Source organism: Rhinoderma darwinii, chromosome 8, assembly GCF_050947455.1.
Source record: "Rhinoderma darwinii isolate aRhiDar2 chromosome 8, aRhiDar2.hap1, whole genome shotgun sequence".
Lineage (NCBI taxonomy): Eukaryota > Metazoa > Chordata > Amphibia > Anura > Rhinodermatidae > Rhinoderma > Rhinoderma darwinii.
Window position 1 is genome coordinate 10,957,756 of NC_134694.1, and position 24,101 is coordinate 10,981,856.

Consider the following 24,101-nt stretch of genomic DNA (forward strand, 5'->3'; position numbering starts at 1 on the left):
GACGATGACATCACTACATCGTACCTGCCTGCCCAGAGCCACTCACGGCAGAGTGAATGCTGGAGCAAGGAGCCGTCATCTCCTTCCTCCAGCATTCAGGAAGCGGGACAAGCTCGGTCAGCCCTGTGTGGCTACGGGGGCCCTGTGGACCCCCCAGGCTTAGGGGCCTGGTCGCAATTGCGACCGTTGCGACCCCTAGAGCTACGCCACTGTTACAATAGTCTATAGCAGAGCAGGGAGTTACCTCTCTGCCCTGACAGTGTTCAATAGCATCTGCGTCCGAAAGATACAGACACTATTTAATGTGGCGTTGCTACCACTGTAGCAGCCGTAGCGGCGCCTCCGGGCATGGGGGGGGGCGTGCTGGCTGGCGTCGCGGGCCCCATAGCAGCCGCTATGGCTGCTACAGTGCTAGTTACGCCATTGTCTAAGTTACTTATCACTTAACTTTACATATGTTTCTGGAAGAGCTGGGTAACAACCAATATGGCCACCATTACAACTTCCACAGAGGATGTCATCCAGTTTTCCTGAACTCTAAATTGTGTTATAGCTTTGGCGTATCCCTCGCTCACAAACTGCTGCGTAGTTATGCAGAATTGTCATTTATGACTCTAGGAAAGCTGGGTGACCGTCCCTGGTACTGTAATGGCAGCTATAACAGAAGAAAAAAAGAAAGCAGAACAGAATTTTGAACATCTTTATAGAAGACGACAAGTTATTATATTTACTGCTGTTCTATTTTTTTCCGTTTCAGGCCTGTGGGAATCCATTTAAACAAGTCTGTTCACTTTCTTTATGTGCAGTTCAAGTATGAATGATGCATTATAGGATGGAGTTGGAAACAACTACTGCACGATTATGTCTTGTTCCTAATTTAATTTAAAGAGATTTTTAGGGGAAAATTCAGAAATTCCTAATGTAAGATGCAGATATTCACGGAACCCATTGATGTCTTAGTAATCCCAGTGTAATGTGTGGTGTAACAGGCTGATGCTGGCATACAGCGGGTGTTTGATCAGTGGCGTGTTAAGGCTGTCAGTGGTCAGGAACAGGGGGCAGAAGGAAATCAAGCAGACATAAGAGCAAAGATTTGGATGTTGGCTAACATCGTCCTGTGGCTGCCTAAGAAAGTGATGATTATAGCAAGTGACTAATTTTATCATCAGCCCTTTTAACCCCGTCCAGGCTTTCTGCTCCGGTGTGATTGCCTGCGGCTCTGCAGAATCCTGTTACTGATTGAAAACTGCTCTGCATGAACATATGCAGCTGTTATCGCCTCCGTCACTGTGTATTCCATTAGGTCTTGCTTTGTGGTATATGTCACTCTTATAATACAGGGACATCTGAGATGTAGTGAGCGCTGACATGCCCTCATATTTTTCTAGGATGGAAAAGTTTTCCTTCTTCAAAAAGAATGTCAAATGTTAAGAAATACGACTAAAGGTCTGCTAAAGAATAATGAGTTCCATAAGAAAACAAAAAAGTAATGTATCAACTAGGGAATGATGAAACTAATGGAAAGCTGTAATTTAGGCTGAAAGTCTCTAGTTATTGAGCTAGAAGTACCTGAAGCTGTATTATAAACTAATGTATGTGCATGGACTCAATGCCATGTAAACTGAGGCAAACCTGGAGAGGAGGGGGATATATCAAAATAGTGCCCCCCTCCCATTCACCCGCCACCATAATCCCTATTGCAGCACTGGAGGGCCTGGAGCTTGACCCAAACTTTGTAGTAGAGAAGGAACATGAACTTGAGCTGGTCACGCTCTCCTATGTTAGTAGCATAATGTTTATGGGAAAATTAAAGGGTAACTAAACGTTCAACAAACTTCTGACATGTCATAGTGACATATCAGAAGTTTTGATCGGTGGGGGTCTGAGCACTGAGACCCCACAGATCGCTAAAATGAAGCGGCAGAAGCGCTCGAGTGAGCGCTGAGCCGCTTAGTTTCTCATCAGCTTTTCTCGGACAGCTGAGCAATTGGTATAAGGGCTAAAATAAAGTGCTCGTGTAAACGCGGAGCCGCTTTGTTTCTTTTCGGCTTTTTCCGGATAGCTGATGTACCGGTGTACGGGCTCATAGACTTTCTATTGAGTCAGTACACCGCTACATTGAGCCGAACAGAAAGTAAGCGGCTCACACGAGCACTTCTGCTGCTTCGTTTTAGTGATTGGTGGGGGTCTCAGTGCTCGGACCCCCACCAATCAAAACTTCTGATATGTCAATATAACATGTCAGAAGTTTGTTGAACGTTTAGTTACCCTTTAAAGCCTTGCGCAGGCTCACACACAGGGTCAATATTGCATGAGCCCATAGCAGCCGCATTCGTTGCCTCTGTGAGACACGTACTCTTGTATATCTTTTCCTGCATAATCTTTAAGGAACACTTGAGAGATGGACTACTCCCACCATGTTTTTTCACCATGGCACACAATTGGGTCCTACTCTTATGAATGTACAGTATTGTGAAGGACAGTAGACGTCTATCTACACGGAAATATGATTCATAGGGCATTATCTTAACCATTAGGCAGATAACAACAATGGGGGTTATAATAGTAACAACCATTGCCCTAAACCCAGAACTGTTTACATTGAGGCTGTCAATTCCAAAACCCCAAAGTTCTGTGAGGAAGAACATACTTTTATCAGCCTGGGTCCGCTTATGTGTCCTCATCCTTAGGGCTCATGCACGTGGCAATGTTGCCACCCTGTTTACCACCATATGGTGCGTCATGCGGTGACTTATTGTGAAGTTATTCTCTCCTAAAACCAATTCTTTATGGAGAGAACAGCTCCATGATACATCACTTAAAGGAACATATCACAAATCCGACGGAAAAAAACCCTCTGTGTGCCTTTGCATTGAATCAGAGGCATACAGAACTACAATAGAGCCCCCTCAAATTCTATGGTTCCCATAATAAACATTAGACATATTTTAGAAGCTGAAACAAGGAATTGTCGTGGAGAAGTAGCGGACTACTCACTGTCACAGTATATTGGAGCTGCCCACAATTTCAATGTTAATGGAGTCTGAAAAAGATGCCCAAACCTGCAGGGGATAGGCTCCTTTTAGATTTGCTTATCGACTCAATTGAACACTATTATTCTCTGTCCACATTTGCGTTGGATGCTCTGTTATCTCCAAATTGACAGGAGGAATAGCTCTTTATAAAGCGATATTCCTCCCAGCGGTATCCGGCAGAGTTTTGTAGCTATCATTATGAACGGAAGCCATGAGGAACGTGTGTACAGAGACTTAAGGGGGCTTTACAATGGGCGATTATCGGGCAGACGAGCGCTTGATCATCTGCTGATCGTATCGTTTTAAAAAACTAAAAGATTATCATTGTCGGCAGCACATCTCCGATCGCTCGTCCCCATCATAGCTCCGTGTGACAGGAGCAAACGAGCGCCGATCAACGATGTCTTGTTGATCGGCGCTCGCTGCAACGGCCGATTATCGGCTGGTGTAATAGGGGCTTTAGGCTACGTCCAGACGTAGCAGACTCTTTACCCTGTGGATTTTGTCGCAGATTTAACTCTTTTCATACACATGGGTTGTACTGTAAATTGTTGTGATGAACCTGCGACACCTGATCATACCCTTAAAGCCCTCGTATAACTTGATATCATTGACCAGCCATAATCTCATGATATGCTGTTAGATAAAATACATATGACAGCCTATGGTTGTACGCCTCTTTAGGGGGATTGTAGTGCCTCACAGTGCACATAGATGATAATAACATAGACTGTAATTTAAATAGGGATATAGACACGTGACAACAGAATGTGCTCACTTAATAAATGTCTTATATCCATTGTACTTTTCCATAAAACTGTAACAATTGTTAGCTGACAACCTGTGCGCGAATTGTCCCAGCAGAGGATTTGTAGGTATATGAAAGCAATCTCCTCCTGACAGGTTTATGAGAAGCACTTTATTAAAGCTTGTATCCAAATGGTTTTAATAAGAAATCGCTCAAGCGTATGTTAGTACTTGTATAAAATCAGAACAGCGCTCAGTCTCGGTTCCCGTCTGCAATGGGCACAAAGGTGACATTATAAGTAGGGCTTAGAAAAACATAATAAAAACACCTCTTGTTTGGCACTGTAAAAATTGACATATTCAGTAGAAAAACCGAATATAAACAAAGTGCCTATTTATAAGGGAATCTTTATATAAAGTCTGTGGTGTTTAATCTCAATAAAATCATTAGATCAGTGTTATTTTGTTTTTATTAGGAAGTTATTACAGTTATAACCATCATTTATTTTTACTTGCAGTACCCCTTGTGACCTGCTTATAGGGTGGCGATGTAGTCTTTACACGAGGCAGACATATTGAACTGTAGTAGTAAATAATATGTGATGAAGAAAAGTCTTTTGTCCTAAATACTATACAGGGTATTGTTAATGAATACGGTCTATAAGAAAATCTGGTCTTGTTGTCAATAGCAGCCAATCACAGTGCGGACTTAATTTTTCTAGAGCAAGTTAAGAAATGGAAGCTGGGCTCTGATTGGTTGCAAAGGGCAATGCGGACAGTTTTTCTGCTCCACTGTTTTGATAAATGAGACCTGGTGTTTTTTTGGAGATTTCGCTTTCTTTACTTGTTAAACTATGAAGGATTAAAGCGGTTGTGTCAGCGGTTCTGTACTACTAGTAGGCAAAAAAATTTAGTGGCATTTGGTTTATAGGATCTGTGGAGGAATACAGCAGACTTGTAGTTATGAGTCCGCTGTATTCATGAGGGGAGCACTACCCAGTCACCGCAGGGGGAGAGCTCACTTCATGAATACAGCAGGCTTTTATAGCTAGAAATCTGCTTTATTCTTTCAACCATCCTATTATTTAAACGCCACAACATTATTTTTTTGTGCCGCTTAGGATACAAGAAGTCGGCACCTGTAGCTGTAAAAAGATGCCCTTTCATCGGGGAGCGTATTAAGCGGACAGATCCACCTTAAACCGTTGACCATAGGGGGCAGTATTTTAGTAGTGGTGCAGTAATGTATAATACTAGTATTAATATAGTACAGTTATTGCTTTTTTTAAGATAGAAAAATGCTCAGAGCAGTTGTCCCTTCCCTTCCCTCAGTACCCCATACAAATTGCCTTATTCAGCAGCTCTTATCTGATTATATGCAGACATAATTAGCTAAAATGGTAGCATTAAAATTGTTCTCTATCTTGCATATTAGAGCCTGGCTATACTCCTAGGGAACGCTGTCATAGATTGGGGAAAGAACACGTGGCAGGCATTGCGATGATCCGATATTTTTGATGAGCCCACTAATGATAAAGCAGAATGTGACAAATTTAGAAAGGACGTGTCAGCTCTCCTGAAATGTATTTTTAGTAAATACCTGTATTCCCCATGAAATAAGCATCTTTTCTAACAACTCTGTTGTGCCATTACTATGTTATTCTTCATATATGAATAACTTGCCAACTGGGCATTACCTCTCTCCTTGCCATTAGGTTGTGTCCCTACATAGTCGGACACTGTCTAATCAGTGCTTTCGTGTAAGAGAACACCCTATTGAGAAGGGGAATGATGACACCCAGTTGTCAATTTAATCAAACATTTCCAGGAGGGATAACAGAGGGACTACACCGCATAGATGAGATGCTTCAGTATTTTTTATTATATTATGGGGAATGCAAGTATTTAGTAAAACAGACGTGACTGGAGAGCTGACATCTTTTCTTCATTCATGACTTGCTGACATTTTGACGACTCCTGCCTTTTTCTTCTTGATTATTGTTCACTTGATGTCACTTTGTCATCCACCCCCCCCCCCCCTCCGAAGAAAAAAGAAATATAATAATGCTGTTGGGTTTCCAAAAAAACAATGTGTATTCTTTATCATCCGTTATAAATTTGTTATCTAGTCACTGCCAAAACACAAGTCCAGCATCCATCAACCCGCAGACTCAGAGTGGCCGTAAATCTTCTTGGGTTACGTACAATAGTGCTTTCCTTACAACTTTTATTTTATTACAGAAGAAGGCCAGGAAAGCTGGCAGATCGAATATTTTTGTGTTTTGGAAGACGTTAAAGGAATAAATGTTTCCATAATTTTTCTGTCAAGTTAAAGTTCAAACCGTAACGTGTGATGCAATTATCTTACTTTTTGAACTTTGGAGAAACACATTTTGGGAGACAGAAACCAGCGTTCCTTACTGGAGAGATAAGTGGTGAACGTTGTTCGGAAAACGCCTCTAGCCCAGCGCTTTCTCGCTGACCGGTCATCAGAGTTTGATAAAACTTCAATGCAAAATGTGCAGACCTACTACACTAATATAGAGGAGAAAAAATCCTCCTAAATATGAAAGCGCAAAGTGTAGTTACCACAATAATTACACAGCAAAACGTCTGCGGACCACGGACATTCACAACTAATTCACAACTATCTTACCAAACTATTAAGGTTATATTCAGACGAACGTGTTTTTCACGTCTGATTTGGGTCAATTGAGGGATCTGTGAAAACGGAAAAAATAGGACAGGTCCTATTTTTTCACGGGCCCTTCATACGGTCCGTTAAAGCAACAGCCGTGTGAACAGCCTCATATAAATACATGCAGCCTTGTGACGGCCGTTAAAAAAACAGCCGTCACGCGGACTATTTATACGTTTGTCTAAATAAGTCCTTAGAATGTCTTCTCCTAACAGGCACTTTACTTCTATAGTGGCGGGGAGAGGGAGATGAGTGGCTGCCACATACCAATGACACTGTTTATCCAGAAGTCGAACTTGTCCTTTGCATCCATGGACTGTAGATTGGGTTGCACTAACAAATCTTATGGCTATAATGTAGTCGGCTTAACGGCACCTTCACATTTTAGGGAAAAAACACCAACATTTTTGGTGCATTTTTTGTTAGCTGCAAGTCAATAGGGAAATACTAAACTCACAACAAAGCGCTTCTTTTTTCCTTTTTGTCCTGCGTTTTCATTGTATCGGTGACCTCGGTTTGGTTTGGTGTTTTTCAGGCGTTTTTGTTTCCTATAGAGAAGCCTATGGGAAAACCACTAAAAAAGCACAAAAATAAAAATGTGTGACTACAAAAAACACCTAAAAGCCTAAAATGATATTTTACAACCCAAAAAAAAAAAAAAGCCCACAAAAAAGTGTGTGTGTGCGTAGGAAGCCAGAGGCTGGGTTGACACATCGAGGTTAAAATGTGTTTATTTCTTGCAACCAGCGCCCTTTTGCTGCGATTTTGGGGTAGAATGAGTGGATATTAGAAACAGAATCAGCCTATAATAAAAAAATAATAAAAAATTACCCAAATGAATGTATTAATTTCTCCGTTTGTATTTGGTGTTGTAAACTGCACTCAAAAAAAAGGAGACACTACTAGTGGTTGTTTTAGGCATCATGGCCTTTATTTTATCAGAAACCATCTTGAGCCCGACAGCTGCCCCTATTTGAAATTAATGGTACCCTAAGTGAGTAAGTTTACACTGCTAGCTTATCGTTTGCATGTGGGCTGTCATGTGGAACTTCTTACCTTTTTGTAGGAGTACCATCCCCTTTTTACTAACCCACAAAGGCACAGAAAGCAACAATGTATAGTCTTCAAAATGAGAAGCTGCAACATCTTATCCCCATTACAGTAGGAACAGCTGCTCTAAAGGACAAACTGCTGCTCTAAATACTGGATATTCAGGAGCTCTTTGAAGTATTTATGTACATAAATGTCTCAAGTCTGAACTATAAAACCACTGGACACATACTCATCATGTACAGTGATTTGTTTACATAGTATAAAATGGACTTATACATTTTATGACAATCAAGCATTTGATTCTATGTAGAAAATGATACGACCTACAGCGGGCTTAAACAAAAACATGTTTACGGGGGGAAAAAATGTTACTTAATTTTACTATGTAAGTCTTGAGACTATTATATTTAATTGCATTATCCATTATTGGCTTGTACGTCTTTGAAGAGAAACGATTGCATGTTGAAAAATTGCCTTTTGTGGTTTAGTATTTGGATTTTGTTACTCTGGTACAAATCTGTGTTCTTATTCCAAATTTTAGGAGTTCAGATTAAACCAGAGGCTAAACCTGTTATTAGCCCGTTCACAGACATAAATCTACGGTGATGCTCGTTGTAGCCGAGCTGAATTTGTCAACTAGCGCTTTGGTGTTGCATTGCTTATGTGCCGTAATAATTCACTGCCTGTAGTCCTATGTAAAATGACAGAACTCATCATACCATGGTGAGTTGAGCCAAATGACCAACTTGGCCTGCAACATCTGTACATTTCTCTCTTTAGGTATGGGATGATGTCACCGTGGTTTTATGGGCAGCTTAAATGCATCATCCCATAACTATAACAACTGGCATCGGAGGCTACAAAACGAATGAGAAGTCATTAGCTGCTAATTTAGTGCGTGATTGTACAGCGTTGTGCGTGTAGACATTGGGTTGTTGATATAGGGTCTCTGTTTGCATAGTTAATATAATCAAGACTCCTAAGAGAGGGAACACAGACTCTCTCATAATAGAAACGGGAAACCGGTACCTTAAAGGGAAATCCAGTAAAAATGTTTTGGGTTTTTTTTATGTCATAGACACATGTGAGAAAATCATGTGAGTGAATTCTATGATCCCAGGTCACCACTGATTTCCATCAGTTATAACCTGGATTTCTTCATTAATAACTAATAAAATGTGATCTGGTTGTCATAGGAGTCACAAATATAGACAAACACAATCTAAACTAATAACATACATACAGTTATACTGTTCATGTCTTTTATTGCCCACATTGAGTAAACTTGCAGGGTAAAAAAGTGCAGGGAGAAAAGTAAGTTAACCCATGAATTCAATAACCTATAGATCCTCGTTTAGCAGCAATCCCCTCCACCAAACCAAATAAGATTTGCACAATGTTGAGCAGGAATTTTGGACGATTCCTCCCTGCAAATGTTCCAGGTCAATATTTATGGGATGACTTGCGTGCACAACCCACTTCAGGTCAAGCCACAGCATCTTGATATGGTTTAATTCAGGACTCTAACCTGGCTATTCCAAAACACAGATGATCTTTTTCAACCATTCTCTAGTTAATTTACTTCTGTGCTTTGGGTCATTGTCCTGTTGCATCACCCAACATCTCTTCAGTTTGAGGTCATGGACTTCTGCCCTTATTCTCCTGTAAAAAAATTTGATACACCTTTGAATGAATTGTTCCCTCAATGATCGCAAGGCGTCCAGGCCCTTAGGCAGCAAAACAGCCCAAAGTAAAATGCTCCCTCCACCATGCCTCACAGTTCGGATCAGGTTTTGGTGTTGGTGTGCAGTGGTTTTTTTCCTCCAAACATAGCGCTGTTCATGTGTGATAAAAAGGTTTCAATTTTGTCTCATCTGTCCATTTTCCCAGAAGCAACCTGGTGGCCTCTGGTAAACTTGAGAGGGGCCGCAATGGATTTTTTTTGGAGAGCAGCGGCTTCCTTTGTGGTGTCCTTCCGTGAACACCATTTTTGTTCATTGTTTTTATAATACTAAACCAATATATACAGAAGTTTTTGCAGTTTATACTCTTCAGTAGGTATTTTGCTGTTACCCTTGTGTTCTTTTTTACCTCTTTCAGGATTGCTGTTGTGCTCCTTTAGGGAGAGTAGCAACAACTTGTCTAACCATGGCTTGATGCACACCCAGGTCTTTAGCAATGCTTTTGTAGCCTTTTCCAGCTACATGTGTCTATGTAACACGTCTTCTGAAAGTTATCTGCCTCGAGGCACGGGTCACACTAACTAATCTTTCTTAAAAAGAACAGATTTGTCAGTAACCAGGCTTCATGCGCCCTTATTTAATAGGCAAACTCCTGTGAAACCCACACTTCCATTCTCGTCTCCTTAATAAAAACACTTTTTGCCAATTAGCACTTGGACAAGTCATGGGGTTCATTTACTTTTTCTCCCTGCACTTTGGATGTTCACTCAATGTGCTCAATAATAGACATAAGCAGTACAACGGTTTGTGTTTTATTCGTTTAATAGATTGTTATCTAAGGCCTCATGCACACGACCGTAATTATGGTCGGCGATTACGGACCCATTCATTTCTATTGACCACGGACACATTCCCATATATTTGCGGGATGGTGTCTGGGCTGTAGAAACTCTCCGCAAAGGATAGGACATGTCCTATGTATTGCTTTTTACGGACTGTGCACCCATACTTTATATGGGAGCTTGGGCCAAAAATGTGGGTGGGTGGCTGGCCGCCAGCAGCCGGCCGTGCCGTAATCGCGGACCGTGATTACGGGCAAGGCCGTGTGCATGAGGCCTAAGTCACAATTATAGACACGATCAGACCACATTTTATTAGTAATTAATGCAGAAAAACAGGAAATTTATTTACTTTTTTGCAACTTTATATAGAGTACAAACTCCGGCCCCGCTCAGAGATTTGAGAGAACTTTCCAACCAAGGGGCTGTTTTCTTAGACAAGTCATAGATAGTGAAAAGATCATCTTGACTGAATTTCTCAAAGCAAAGAACGCAGCGGAAAATAAAAATAATACAGAAGCATAATTCAGTGTGTGTAGTTACTGGAGCAATCAATATACATGTACAAAAGGGAGATCTAAAAACCTCCAGAATGTGGAAAGCTTCAATAATAGAAAAAAAATGTGTTTGTTTTCTTTGCTGTGCGGTTACGTGTCAGGCAAGGGGAAATCCTATACTTGGTAGATGGGTTTGTCTATATGTCCACACTCCATAAGCTTTTTTTCATCTGCTAGCAATTTTGATATTTCTGTAGAAATCCTAGAATGTGAATAATCGTACGAGGGACTGTTTTCTGCCAAAAGAACCTGGCAGACCTTGTACTGCGTTCTCACCAGCTGTGCAAGAAGTGATTAGATAGGGCAAGTAATACATTGTACATGCCTCAAGGTATCTTATCAGCTTGGTCTTTCATGAGACACTAGAGCAGGGAGTCCAGTCCTCGAATCCTGGTCTCTGGCCATAGTTTGGGAATGGCCACTACTTTAGGAGTACATTTTATTTCCCTCTGCCTGGCAACTATAAGGGATAAACATTAAGTTAGCATCATAAAATTCTGCTTTTCATAACTATTGGATTTCATTCCATTGGTTCCAATAATTCTGTAATGGAGACCGAGAAATGACTAAATAGAATTTCAAGCAAGAACAACCTAGTCACTGGGTTGTTTTTTTTTTTATGTGTGTGTTTTTTCCAGAGGAAAATGTTTTTTTTTAGGTTTAGCATTGTTCAGTGAACTTAAAAAGTAAAGCTTTAAAGAGTATTCCCATCTTCGAAATCTATGGCATATCCACAGGATATGTCTGATGGATATGTCTGAAGGATTGTCTGATAGATGCGGGTCCGACCGCCGACCCCGTCTCGCCTGGTAAGGTGCCTTTGGCCATCGCATCCAGGCGCGAAAAATCAGTGCAGAGGTGGCTGGGAAATCCAGAAACAGCTGAGCTCACTGTTCTCCGTTGTTTCCATAACTGCCATTCACTTCTATGGGAGTTCAGTGAGCTTGGCTGTTTCTGGAATTCCCGGTTACCTCTGCACTGATTCTCTGCCTGGAGGCGGCAGCTGGCAGCAGCCTCACCAGGCGGCATGGGGTTGGGGGACACCCGTTCAAGAGAAAGGTGGGCACTTTATCTATCAGACATGTATTGCATATCCTGGATATGCCATAATTGCCTAAGAATTGTCTGGGGCTCTTGTCTGTGGGCAATGTCCAGTACAGCTCAACCCTAATCATATTACTACAAATTTTTAGTTGGGGCTGGGCTACAATACCAAACACAGCCTATGGACAAGAGTGGCTCTGTTTCTGGGCATAAAAGCAGGACAACCACTTAAATCTTTCTTGGTGGAGCGTGCATATTTACTTCAAAGGTGAGAGGAGAAAGCTGCTCTTCCAGAGAAAAAAGGGGATTATAATGTGTATAGCCAGCTTCATATTTTTATTTTGGGTCATGTGTTATAAAGGTTTATACCAATAGGTGGCGCTATTAGCGCCTGGAGTGAATATTCATATTTTCATGTTACATTTTTATAGGGTACATTATTAGTTGCCTAAAAAGCCAGGTTTTGCAGAAAATATAATAATTTTTTCAGGATTTGGTAAGGAGATATTAATGTTTATATAAAGTATATTGTGATATTAGAGTATATAGGTGTTGATTTAGTAAATGCTGAACCTCACGCACTTTACCTCCTCATTCCAACTTTTTATGTTGTGTCCTTAAATGCACTGTTTTATGTTTCCCCCTGAATTTATTCAACCTCCAAACCACATGTGCTCCAATTTCAAGCTGACAGGTTACTTCGATAATGTTCCCTGGCCTAAACCGTCCTGTAATTCCCGTCTTTACTGTGTGCCGAAACCGCTTCTGTGTCGTACAATGGAAAAGTCATAAACTCGCGTTGCCAGTTCCGAGATATTTTTGTAGAGAATGGAAATTGCATTTCCTTTGATGCCCAATGTTTTAATAATTGAAGAAAAAAAACCTTCATATTCTCAAGTCGGAAAATTAGAACGGTCAATGTGTTTAGATGTAGGAACTTTTTTAATTCATTTTTATTTTATTCTGTTTTGTGTCTTATGTGACTTAAGTTTTACTATCTTGTCTGCTGATTTTCACTTTCCTTTGGTAACTATTGCTTAATTTTTGGGATGGGACCAAATGCAGGGTTTCAAAATGCAATTCTTCTGTTTAACCAGAGAAGGCTTCCCTGGCAAAATCAGCTGCTTGCCGGTGGTGCTGGGAGCCGGACCCTGCCACACCAGCTTCACTATGAAAGGGGTTGCCACTGATGACACAACCCCTTTTAAATGTTTATGTGTTAAATTTATACATTTATAGTGTAGCTCCACCTATGAGGCATCCTCGGTCTCCCGTACGAAATGTAAAATCAATGGGACCCAGTGGACCCTTTGATTCAACTTCTAAAGTTCTTCTTCTTTCTGTGCTTGGTTGAGCGCTAACTCTTACTTGTCTATAGTCATCTTTGTTCTTTTCTTAGGGTCATATTATTAAATCCTCTCTGCATCTGTCCAGTATCACCTAGTCCCAAGTCTTTTCCTAATGTATTTTTGTCTAACCTCTGGTGTGTATTGTCTAATTTCATCGTGTTGATTTTTATTTTCATGTAAACTGGCCGCTCTTATTACTTCAGCATCGACCCAAGGATGCCAAAACATTTCATCCTCAGACTGTAATTCTATATTATAGCATACTTGTCTGACATTGTGTTTGAGTGTCCAAAAAAAATTTAAGCTAATAGGAGATGCCGCAGGGATTGCAAGACGGGCAGTCCAGTTGCCAAGATGATAGGAGTTTTGCAGGTAAGGCTTTTGGTCTGCCCTGCTTCCCATGCAGCGTCTCCTGTCGTCATTTTTAAACTATGGGCAGGAGTGCTTCATAAGTAAACCTGCAGTCTGCTTGGCGCATGCTAGACTGGGATGTGGAGTCTAAGGAAACTCACTGTTCTTCACCTTTAACCTCTTCAAGGAGGTGTGGACTTTCCCGGTTGGATTCTCAGGTAGCGGTCCCCAGAATAGTCACTGACAGGAGCGTAGCCATGGGTCGTCAATAGATGAGCAGTCAGGATGTAGCAAGCCGGAGTATAAGATAGAACGTTAGTCAGACCAGGTTTCGATACCAGCAGAAGAACCAGGCGACAGGAGCGTAGTCCAGGAACAAGGCCGAGGTCAGGAGTCAGGAACAGAGTCAATAACCGTTAGGAACAATAGCCAGGCAAGAAAGTCCCCCAATCTTTAGGCAACAAGGGAAGGCCGGTGCCCCCTTAAAATAGGGACGCCAGGACCAACGTAATCCAGGAGCTGCCGTTAGTCCTGGCAACTCCACGCTGCCGACCATGCAGAGGATAAGAGCAGAAAGGAAGGTTGGAGCGGCGGCCACTTGGGGAGACGCATTGATACGACCAGTCTAAGGTTTGTACAATAGGATTATATAGGAGGAGGGGTATAGATCAGTGATTGGCTGCCAACAAGAGCAGAGAGAGGGTTCACAGTTTTATTTATTCATCATAGTATTCAACTCTTTAATGTTGAAGATTCTCCACTACAAATGGGCAAATTTAAAATGCAGGTTTTATTGTCCAGGCATGCAGAGTTCTATGCAGAATCTGTAGTAGACTGGGATATTTTTTTCTTTTTCTTAAAATAAAATATTTGACATTCTCCACTGACTTTATATTGACAATGAGCAGGGTGTTTGGACAGTTTCTTGGGTCAGTTTCTATCAAATGGTTATTCTTTAGATTTATGTGTTTTTACTCTTAAACTGTCGAGCCTGAGTTCACACATGCGGTAACACGACTGATGTGGGCCGACAGGAGGGAAAATATTTACATTTTTAGACATTTATTCCTCACCACTATTCTGTTCTACAATGAATTAGTTTCTTTCTCTTAAGTTTAGGTCTATACTGTGAAAACACTGATGTCCTGATTCTATGGACTCAATGCACGGCCGTATGACACCTCCTCACAAGCTCCGAGTTGTAGGAAGCCATAATAGAAGTCTTTAGGGTTATACTGTACCACCCCACAAAGTAGAGATTTGCAAGCTTTTTTTCTCCCTACATGTTCAGACAGTAACCAGGAACCACACAGAATTGACCAGTTATTGCTCACATAGTAGTGCTGATACAATAGTTCCAATCACCTATAGGAGGGCCCATAGTTTATTATTAACACCGGTGGTGTATCCCCACTCCCAGAATCCAGGTACATGCTTTGCCAGAACCCACCCCCATCACTGGCTGCTGTATTTTTGTATAGTAAACACAGACTGCTGTCCGTAAAGGGGTTTTCCCAACTTGCACATTTATGGCATATCCACAGGATATGCTATAAATGTCTGATAGATGCGGGCCTTAACTCTGGAACGGGGCTCCCTAAACCCCATTCTACCTTACTCTGCTCACTCTGCTTCCTGGACACTTCCGGATTAGGTGGTCGGGAGTTACGGAAACAGCGTAGCTCGGCGAACTATGCACTTTCCATTGCTCCCGAGTCCCGGAAGAAGCGTAGCTCCCCAGGTTTCGCTGTTTCCATAACTCCCATTCGCTTCTATAGGAGTTACGGAAACCACGTAGGTCAGCAAGTACGGCTGTTTTCTTAACTCCCGACCACTTAATCAGGAAGTGTCTGGGAAGCCTGAGCGGGGTTTAGGGGTCCTGTTCTGGAGATAGGTGCAGGTCCCAGAGATATCCAACTTGGGAAAACCATCTTTAACATTGTATAGTAAAGCTTAGCACACCATGGGGCATAGAGAAGTGGGACTATCTACCTAGTGCTGTGTCCAGATGGCTCTTTCCTCTAGACTTGATGTCATTCTGATCAAGTCACGAGGACTGATAATGATTGGGCCAAATTATAGCTAAACTTTCCAATGCTGCCATATCATGGTAAGCCAACAATGAAAAGAAGGCACACCTGGGCAGATGGCATGACCCACACTCATTTGGATGAACATTTTAAACTTTTGTAAAATCAAATAATTTGTTAGACAGCAAAACCCCCCCCCCCCGTGCATCTGCTGCTTAGGAGCCTCAGTACGCCCGGTGTCGGGTCTGTTGCTAATACTAGTTATACAGTGCAACCGTAGAAGATTAAATTCAATGAAGGAACTAAAGCAAAAGCAGTGACTACATTTTGGTCATCTGAATCATTGTAGTGTCTGGTTATTGCTAGTAGACTGTTGACGAGCTCACAGCTTTATGTTAGTGAATAGATCTGGTTGTGCTTTAGATGAGATCTGCAGCGTTTCCTATTAGATATTTCCAGACAGAAAGATCAATAAGAAGTTTGTCAAACAATCGTTACATTTTCTTTAACGTTTCTTTGCTAAAATACGAGGAATCCTTTGTGCTGTTTACTCAGGAGGCCCTTCCTTATTGGAAATTCCATTGAGGTTTTTTTTTTTTCCAAGAAAAGGCATTTCATCTTCAGACTGCTCTGGTCATTAACAGCATCCAAGACCCAGTTTTATTGGTAATTGGTTACTAACCAAACATAACACAGCAATGTTTGTTAATGACGGCACCTGTAGTGATATTACGTTCCATTGCAAACCCAAACAAGTGATAATATTGACCCTTGTATTAAAATAATCAAAAGGAGACAACCTCCAGGATAGAAGGAGGGAGGAGAGTGTTTTCTTATGATGAGCACAGTAAAAAAAAAAAAAAAAAAAAGGTATAAAAATAAATTCTAATCTCTGAATATATATATATGGAGGCAGAAAAATATATTTTTCGATTTGGAAATGCCTGTTTGTTAGATAGGTCATCTAACAATAACGTGATCACAGGGTGTCCTGCTGCTAGAACTCCCCAGTGATCCGCTGAAATCCTGGCATTAAGTGTTCAATTCCCCTGCAGCGCCACTACAGGGGAAATTAAGCATTGCACATCTCACACTGAAGTCAGTAGACTGTCGAATGTACTGGACCCTCCAGACTGTCTTTGTAGGTGGTCTCCACTCTGTCTAATAGATGAGGTACTGAATGAGTGACAGCCCTCTATTAATTCAGAAATCCCTAATATAGTATTTTAAAATAGTTTAAATTTTTTTTTTAAAATCAGATAACTACATGCTAAAAATCCTGGACTCCATTTTTGAGTACTTTTAAGGCCCCATGCACACGACCGTAAAAATAGTCTGTAATTGCGGACCGTAATTACAGTCCGCAATTACAGACCCATTCACTTCTATTGTCCACGGACACCTTCCCCTTTAATTACGGGAAGGTGTCCGAGCCGTAGAAAGCCGCCGCAAAAGATAGGACATCTCCTATCTTTTGCTTTTCACGGATCGTGCTCCCATACTTTATATGGGAGCACGACCCGCGAATGTGGGTGGCTGTCGGCGACCGGCCGTGCACGCAACCACAGCCCGTGATTATGGGCACGGCCATGTGCATGGGGTCTTAGTGGCCAATTATTAGCAGCACTTTACTGCAAATTATTTTTGGCCAGTATTCTTGTTAATATTTTTTTATTTAGGCTAAATAAATACATTTGAATTATTGTTGGTTTTTGGTAAAAATAAATTGTCTCTGCATATTTGTTGTTTAAAAATGGAATATGGTGTTGCTTGTAATAATGTCTTTATTTTTATTTGTATTTGTTTTTATTGGATTAAGTTACAGACACAACCCTGAGGCAATGCTTACAACAGAGGCCAGCAGTGGCGGATTATGTAGACCATAGGCCCTAAACTGTTACCCAAACTTGGGCCCCATTCTCCACCACCACCCTGCCGCACCGTAACAATACCTTTTCGTGCAAGCATTAACAAATGGGTGTTACGATTTCCCTTGTCAAAGGGCTGTGTCCCTGCATACTGACAGTCTCCAGCCATACATCCTCCTGACAAGGGGAATGGTAACATGCGTTTGTCTTATCAGTCCTGGACTGCACAAAGACTTTTTGTGAAATATAATAAACATGTGAGGAGAGGTGACAGATTCCGGTCCAGGCTTCATGACGACTTCTCAGGGCCCTGATCCATTTCTGTAGAATTTGCCACTCCGATGTCTTCGGCTCCTACATTTCCACACCTATAAACGAAGATAAAATTCTCATGGTGCCCCAAAATATAATATCTCCATTCACTGAGCCCCTAAATATAATAGCAACATACAATGCGCCCTTGAATAGAATAGTACCAGACACTGTACCCCTGAATATAATTGTGTCAAACACTGTAAAGTAAAGCACCACGTACACCGTGCCCCCTTTAGTTAGTGCCACACGCAGCCCCCTGTAGATAGCATCACACAGCCCCCTATAGATAGCGCCACACAGCCCCGCTGTAGATATTTCCACCCAGCCCCCCGTCTTTTAAGCTATTGCTGTAGTTTAGGGGGGTTTACAGAGATTACATCTTATAGACCCCTTACGCACTGTGTTTTAGCTACACGTTTGTAGTATTGGTCGGAGAGATCCGCGGCGCATATATCAAATGTACCAATAGGCTCCAATTGTATCGACCGTGGCCTCCGTCAGGTTGTATACGTCGGTTATACTGTGTTTTTTGCTGGATAGAATAGCGTAGTTGACTACCCTGTTCTTTTCTAGCAAAAGAATGTATTTTTTTTTTAACATGGCAGCCTATGTGTGACATATGCCACTGTATGGAATACGTCACAGGCATCCGTTTAACAGATACATCAGAGGCTTTTCGTGTTGTATTCGTTAAACAAAAAACATTATAGCTGGGTGACGAAAGCGATAAATGCATGCCTAGCAGTGGCCTCTGTCAGCCATTGACTATAATAGTATGCGTTTAACGAATACGTCATGAAAGTGTATGATGTATTTGTGTGTTGCCACTGTTAGGCTTCTGTCACAGCCACCGTTTAACATATTGGTCGGGAGGTTTTCCTAACTTATACATCAAATGGAGACTATAAAACGCAGTGTGAAAGCGGCCTTATTTGTAATTATATTTCAGAGGTGATGTGTCTGTGCGCTGGGTGTAGTCCGCAGGACTGTAACATCAAGAAGAAACTTGGGAAATGCTAGTGTCAAATTTACGTTTTCTTACATAAATCTAAAGTCTGATGATTAAAGCAGGAAGACTGATGTCACCTCTGTTCTGTTTTTCAGGAGCTGGCCAGCTGCGGCTGGAACAAGAAGGAAAAACACAGCCTAGCTCCAAACGTTGTCGCCTTTACAAGACGGTTTAACCAGGTACAGACGGGGGCAGATGGAATATGTTAATAATTGTTATTATTGACGCCAACATATTCCAACGGCAAATGTATTCACTTAACGTACATTACATCCCTACCCCAGTGAGCACACAGTCTATTTCCCTACTACAGAAATGCAAATCACGAGGGACATTTATAATTATGACACTGCAAGCTTCCAGTATGTTTTTGGAATACTGAGGAAAGCGGGAAAGCTACATTATACAGTGTATGGTAGTATTATATATGTGAATCTAACAACTGAAAATCACATAAAGAGGCTGGATGCATACACCAAGGCATATTTGGGGTAGAGTTCCCCTTTTAGCCTTAAGGGCTTTTCCCATTCCTGACATTTATGGCATTTCTATTGGATGCCGTAAATGACAGATCAGTGCAGGTCAAGAATGGGTGCCCATTTCCTCGTTGGTGGTGGAGCAGCGGCTGCACATACTTGGCCACTCTTCATTAGGTTAGGGCTACGCAACAACTTTGGCCGCGACACAAGTTGCGCAGCTAAATATCACTGTGTCACCCCGGCCTGCATTGCAAGTTACCGCTACACCATCGTCACAAGAAGTCCGGTTCGGATTTCTTGCGACCATGCGGGTCACAAAGCGATCACATTGAATTTTATTATCTACGATGCAGTCAAAACGAGACAGAGATCTTTGGCCAAACAACCTGTGTAGCCCTAGCCTTATAGTGAATCGTAAACACAGAAGCAGCCAAGTAAGTGAATTTAAAGGGTAACCAAGCTTTCCAAAAACTTCTGACATGTCATAGTGACATGTCAGAAGTATTGATCGGTGGGGCTCTGAGCACTGAGACCCCCACCGATTGCTAAAATGAAGCTGAGACCCCCACCGATTGCTAAAATGAAGCTGAGACCCCCACCGATTGCTAAAATGAAGCGGCAGAAGCGATTGGGTGAGCGCTGAGCTGCTTAGTTTGTGATCGGCTTTTCTCGTAATGCCGAGCAATTGGTGTAAGGGCTCAATAGAAAGTCTATGAGCCTGTACAGCAATTGCTCAGCTGTCCGAGAAAGCTGATGAGAAACGAAGCGGCTCAGCGCTCACTTGAGCGCTTCTGCCGCTTCATTTTAGCGATCAGTGGGGGTCTCAGTGCTCAGACCCACCACCGATCAATACTTCTAACACGTCACTATGATATGTCAGAAGTTTTTGGAAAGTTTAGTTTCCCGTTTGGAATTTTGAGGCAGATTTTCCTCTGCCTGCACGCCGATTTTCGTGGCGTTTTTCACCAGCGGCCATTGAGCGCCGCAGGCTTAAAACGCCGTGAAATATGCTTTCTCTGCCTCCGATTGATGTCAATGGGAGGTCAGAGGCATAAACGGCCGAAGATAGGGCATGTCCCTTCTTTTTCAAACTCTGTGTGAACTGACCCTTAAAGTATTTTGCAGTTCTCCAGCAGACAAAATAATAAACTACATAAAATGGATATTTATGTTTTTTTATTTTTTAGTTGTTTTTTTTTGGTCACAGTTTGTTTTTCTGCTGTTTTTAAATTTTTCTTTACTTATGTCAATGTGTATAAACTTACTGACAGTGGGACATTGTACATGTGCAATATATACAGCGTACACGTGGCTTACCTTAGAACGCCATTTCAAATAAAGTAGATTTTGATTGGTTGCCATGGGATATGGCTAAATATAGCAGCAACATACACAATTTCCATTTTAAAGACCGTTCAGCTCAGAGAAGCAGGAATGCACTTTACATTTTACATTGCTAGAAGGTTGTGTTTTTGAATGTGTCGCACATCTTAAATGGAGATCTGTTTATCATCTATGAAATCATCTCCCCCTCTTAATGCATTAAGGAAACTCCATTACCCAAAAATATATGTTCACATATTGTTTCATTCTATTCATATAGTGCAAATGCTGAGATCATTCATTTCCAAAATAGCTACGGATGTTATGTTGTGCAGTAGCTACGAGACCCCCAAACCTTTAAATGCTACATTAAATTCTTACAGACTCACTGGTTTAAATGACTAGAGTTTGCATGCTATTTTCCTACAGTCCTCTTTCCAATATTTTAGATTTCAAAATAGTTTTTAATCTCTTGCAAAATAAGAATTAGCGTCATGTAGAAGAGCATTTATGACAGGGCTCGGGCTAGATACTTAGCTCATTGCACTAAAATATTGGGCTTGCCCTTCAGAGGCGCACCCAATAGTTAAATCCTTTTGAACCATTTTTTGGTTATATATGTTTCTGCTAAAACGAGGTGACAACCAATATGACCACAATTACAGCTCCCACACTGGTTGTCACCCAACTTTCCTGAATGGCAATTCTGCCTAGTTATAATACAGGTACGAGGGATCCACAGCAACAACTATGAGATGATAATACACATATTTATAATAGTATAGTTTCACTGAAACGTCCTACAACTGGAAATCCCAGAAGATTCCCAACAATGTCTTGACGTGTCTACAGTTTCCTCCAAGGCCGTTCACACTGGCCAGTTATCGTCATGATTTCATGCTTACAAGCAATCGAAATAGTAATTGCCCAGTGCGAATGAAAGAAAAGATTGTTTATCGTGGATCTTCATCGATCGTGCAGCTGTAAAAATTACTGTGATAGGCGGCGTGATTGATAAATGTAAATACTGCTATAATAGGAGCATTTATACTTACATTAGCCATTGCTGCATAGCACATAACTCTTGGGAGATCAACAATGACTTTCCTGCTGGCTACAAGGATCGTACTGATGAAAATGTTCTGATGAAAGTAAAGATTGGAATATTTGTAAATATGTAAGTGCATACTCATTTAGGGCCTGTTCACATCTGCGCTGGAGGGGCCTCCGTCGCCGATCTGGCCGACAATACTTGGAACAATAGTGCAGTATGCTGCGCTATTGTTTCCGGTAAAACCACGGACACCTGTACGGAACCCATTGGGTTCCATCAGACGTCGGTTGTCTCCATTATTTAACGGAACCGGCGCTTCTGGTATTTTCTTATGTTTTGGTCTTCTGACAGAGCAAAACAATAGAGACCCGAATGCATCTTCTCATTTTCTTATGTTTTATGAAGTCAAGTGGGTTTTAGTGCTCTATGAAGTACTGGGAACCCTGGTTGACTACTATTGTATGCTAATACATTATGCTGCATCACTGTGACACAGGCTTCTGTTAGGGCAGCACATACTGTAGTATGCCGTAACAGCAGGCAAACTGAACAGACAGCCTGACTGCAGAGGGATTCTCGGCCTTCGATCTCGTCACCGGGTTTCTGGCGACACGATCCAGGAGGGGAGTCCCCTTTGATCATACCGCGATCAGATGGTTAAACAGCTGGGGTCGGGGTATTTTCTGATCCAAGCTGTGTTCAGGAGGCTGCTCTAACTTCAGGAGCTGTATGTTACAATTCCTGCTTAGGGTCAGTTCACATAGAGTTTTTTGGTGCTGATTTGGACGTGGAAACCGCATTGGAATCGGCGCCAAAATACTTCCGAAATCGGCCCCCATTGATTTAAATTGGAGTCAGAGGAACTTTTTCCTGAGCGGCTTCTGGCTGCTCGCAGGGAAAAAAAACAGCATGTCTTTTCTTGCCGCAGTTTTCGCCTCTGACCTCCAATGAGGGGTGATTTTAAACGCTGTAAAACCGCACCGTGTGAATACACCCCAAAAAGAACTTTATAAATATTAATTATCTGCTGCTGACAATAAGGCAATGTTAACCGGTTTAGGGACAGGCTATTTTGAGCCTTCAGTTCGCCTTTTGTAACACGCATTAGTTAAATGGCTATAACTTTTTTATTTTTTAACTAACGATAAGATTTTGCAGTGTTTTATCCATGATCCATGCAGATCTCTTTTCTTATCATTTTTTAACACATAATTTTGCGCTATTTTTTTTAACCTTTTTAGGCTTATAGTTTTTTTCTTTTTATCTAATTTTTTTGGTAATACTATAATGTTCACCTTTTATTTGTGATACCGTAAATTATTACATATTACGTGTGCATTTTATGGTGTTTGGTTTATGGCTGGTATTGATTAGCGGAGGAGCGTTTTTCATTTGGGTTGGTATTTTATGTGGTATTTTTCTTTATTTTTGTTTGTTTTTTTACTTTTATATTTTTATTATGGCCTGTTCCGTTTATAGGTCAGAAAAGACTTGTGGGGGACTCTATTATTTTTTTTTATTTTTTTTTACACTATACTACTGGAGCCAAGTTATATTAACTATTGTCACTGATATGACTATGCTTGATCTAGCTAGACCCAGCAGCAGCTTCCTACTACCTGCTTCCCGGCGATCATGTGACCAGTCAAATTACCACCGGGACCAATAAGGGACAGCGCTGCTGCCTCTATTCTTAACACCGCACTCATTGAGCACTGTACACTGGAGTACAGAAAAGACAGAAGCATTAAAAGCCGCTTCTGTCTTCTTTCCAGCGTCCAATCACTCGGGCAGCAGGTTTAAACCTGCGTTGTGTATATATACTATGGCGCGGGCTTTAAGGACCACCTGCCGTATAGACTGTTATATATGTCCTGATATAAAAAGACACTTTGTCTTAGGGCTCATTCACACAAACGTGTGAAACAACGCACAGCACACGGACCCATTGATTACAATAGGGCTATTCACACATTCAGGTGTTTTCACGCAGTGAGAGTCCGTTGCTTGAAACTCACTGCATGTCCTATATTGGTGTGTTTTCATGCACCTAGCCACCCATTGAAGTCAATTGGTGCAACAACACACAGCACGCTCCTCAATTACATCAATGATTTCATTGATTACGTCAATTACATGTAAAAAAAATAAAATGCTTGCGAGTGCGTGAAAAGCACATGCCGCACGCAAAGCACACTGATGCAAAACACAACAAACACGGACAGATTTACGTGCGTAAATCCGTCACGCACGTGTCAATGTAGCCTTAGTAGAACCGACTTGGAGTAAAGTCTCCTAACTTTATAGTTGTAAATGTTAAGTCCAATCGAGAAATCTGGCACCAGGCGTGGATGGATTAACATGATTAGGTCATTTTCACATGGATACAATTTCTCTCTCTTTGCCATTTCCGTCAAGTGGAAAAAATTACTAGCAGCCACTTGGAAGCGTCTTTCGTTCCCTGACCCCTAGAAGAAAAAAAAAGAAAAAAAATATATTTTTATTTGGCTATTTAAAAAAAGAAAAAAAAAACAGATGTGAAAACAAACTGCTGGACACTTGGGATTTATTTTTTCCTTTTTTCACTAACAAATATTTGGTTTTGGGCCATGCTGAAAATTTCAGATAGCAGAAGTTGTCACAGTACATTTTTAAGATGGTCACCACT

General features: G+C 41.4%; 1 protein-coding gene across 7 annotated transcripts in view; it reads left to right on the plus strand.

Annotated features, from left to right (window-relative positions):
• RALGPS1 (Ral GEF with PH domain and SH3 binding motif 1) overlaps window positions 1–24,101 on the plus strand; it is a 350,348-nt gene that overhangs the window by 79,879 nt on the left and 246,368 nt on the right. For all 7 annotated transcript variants that reach the window (XM_075835061.1, XM_075835060.1, XM_075835059.1 and 4 more), the window contains one exon: window positions 18,673–18,756. In XM_075835061.1, the coding sequence (XP_075691176.1) occupies window positions 18,673–18,756 (84 nt within the window). The remainder of the gene's footprint in view (window positions 1–18,672; window positions 18,757–24,101) is intronic.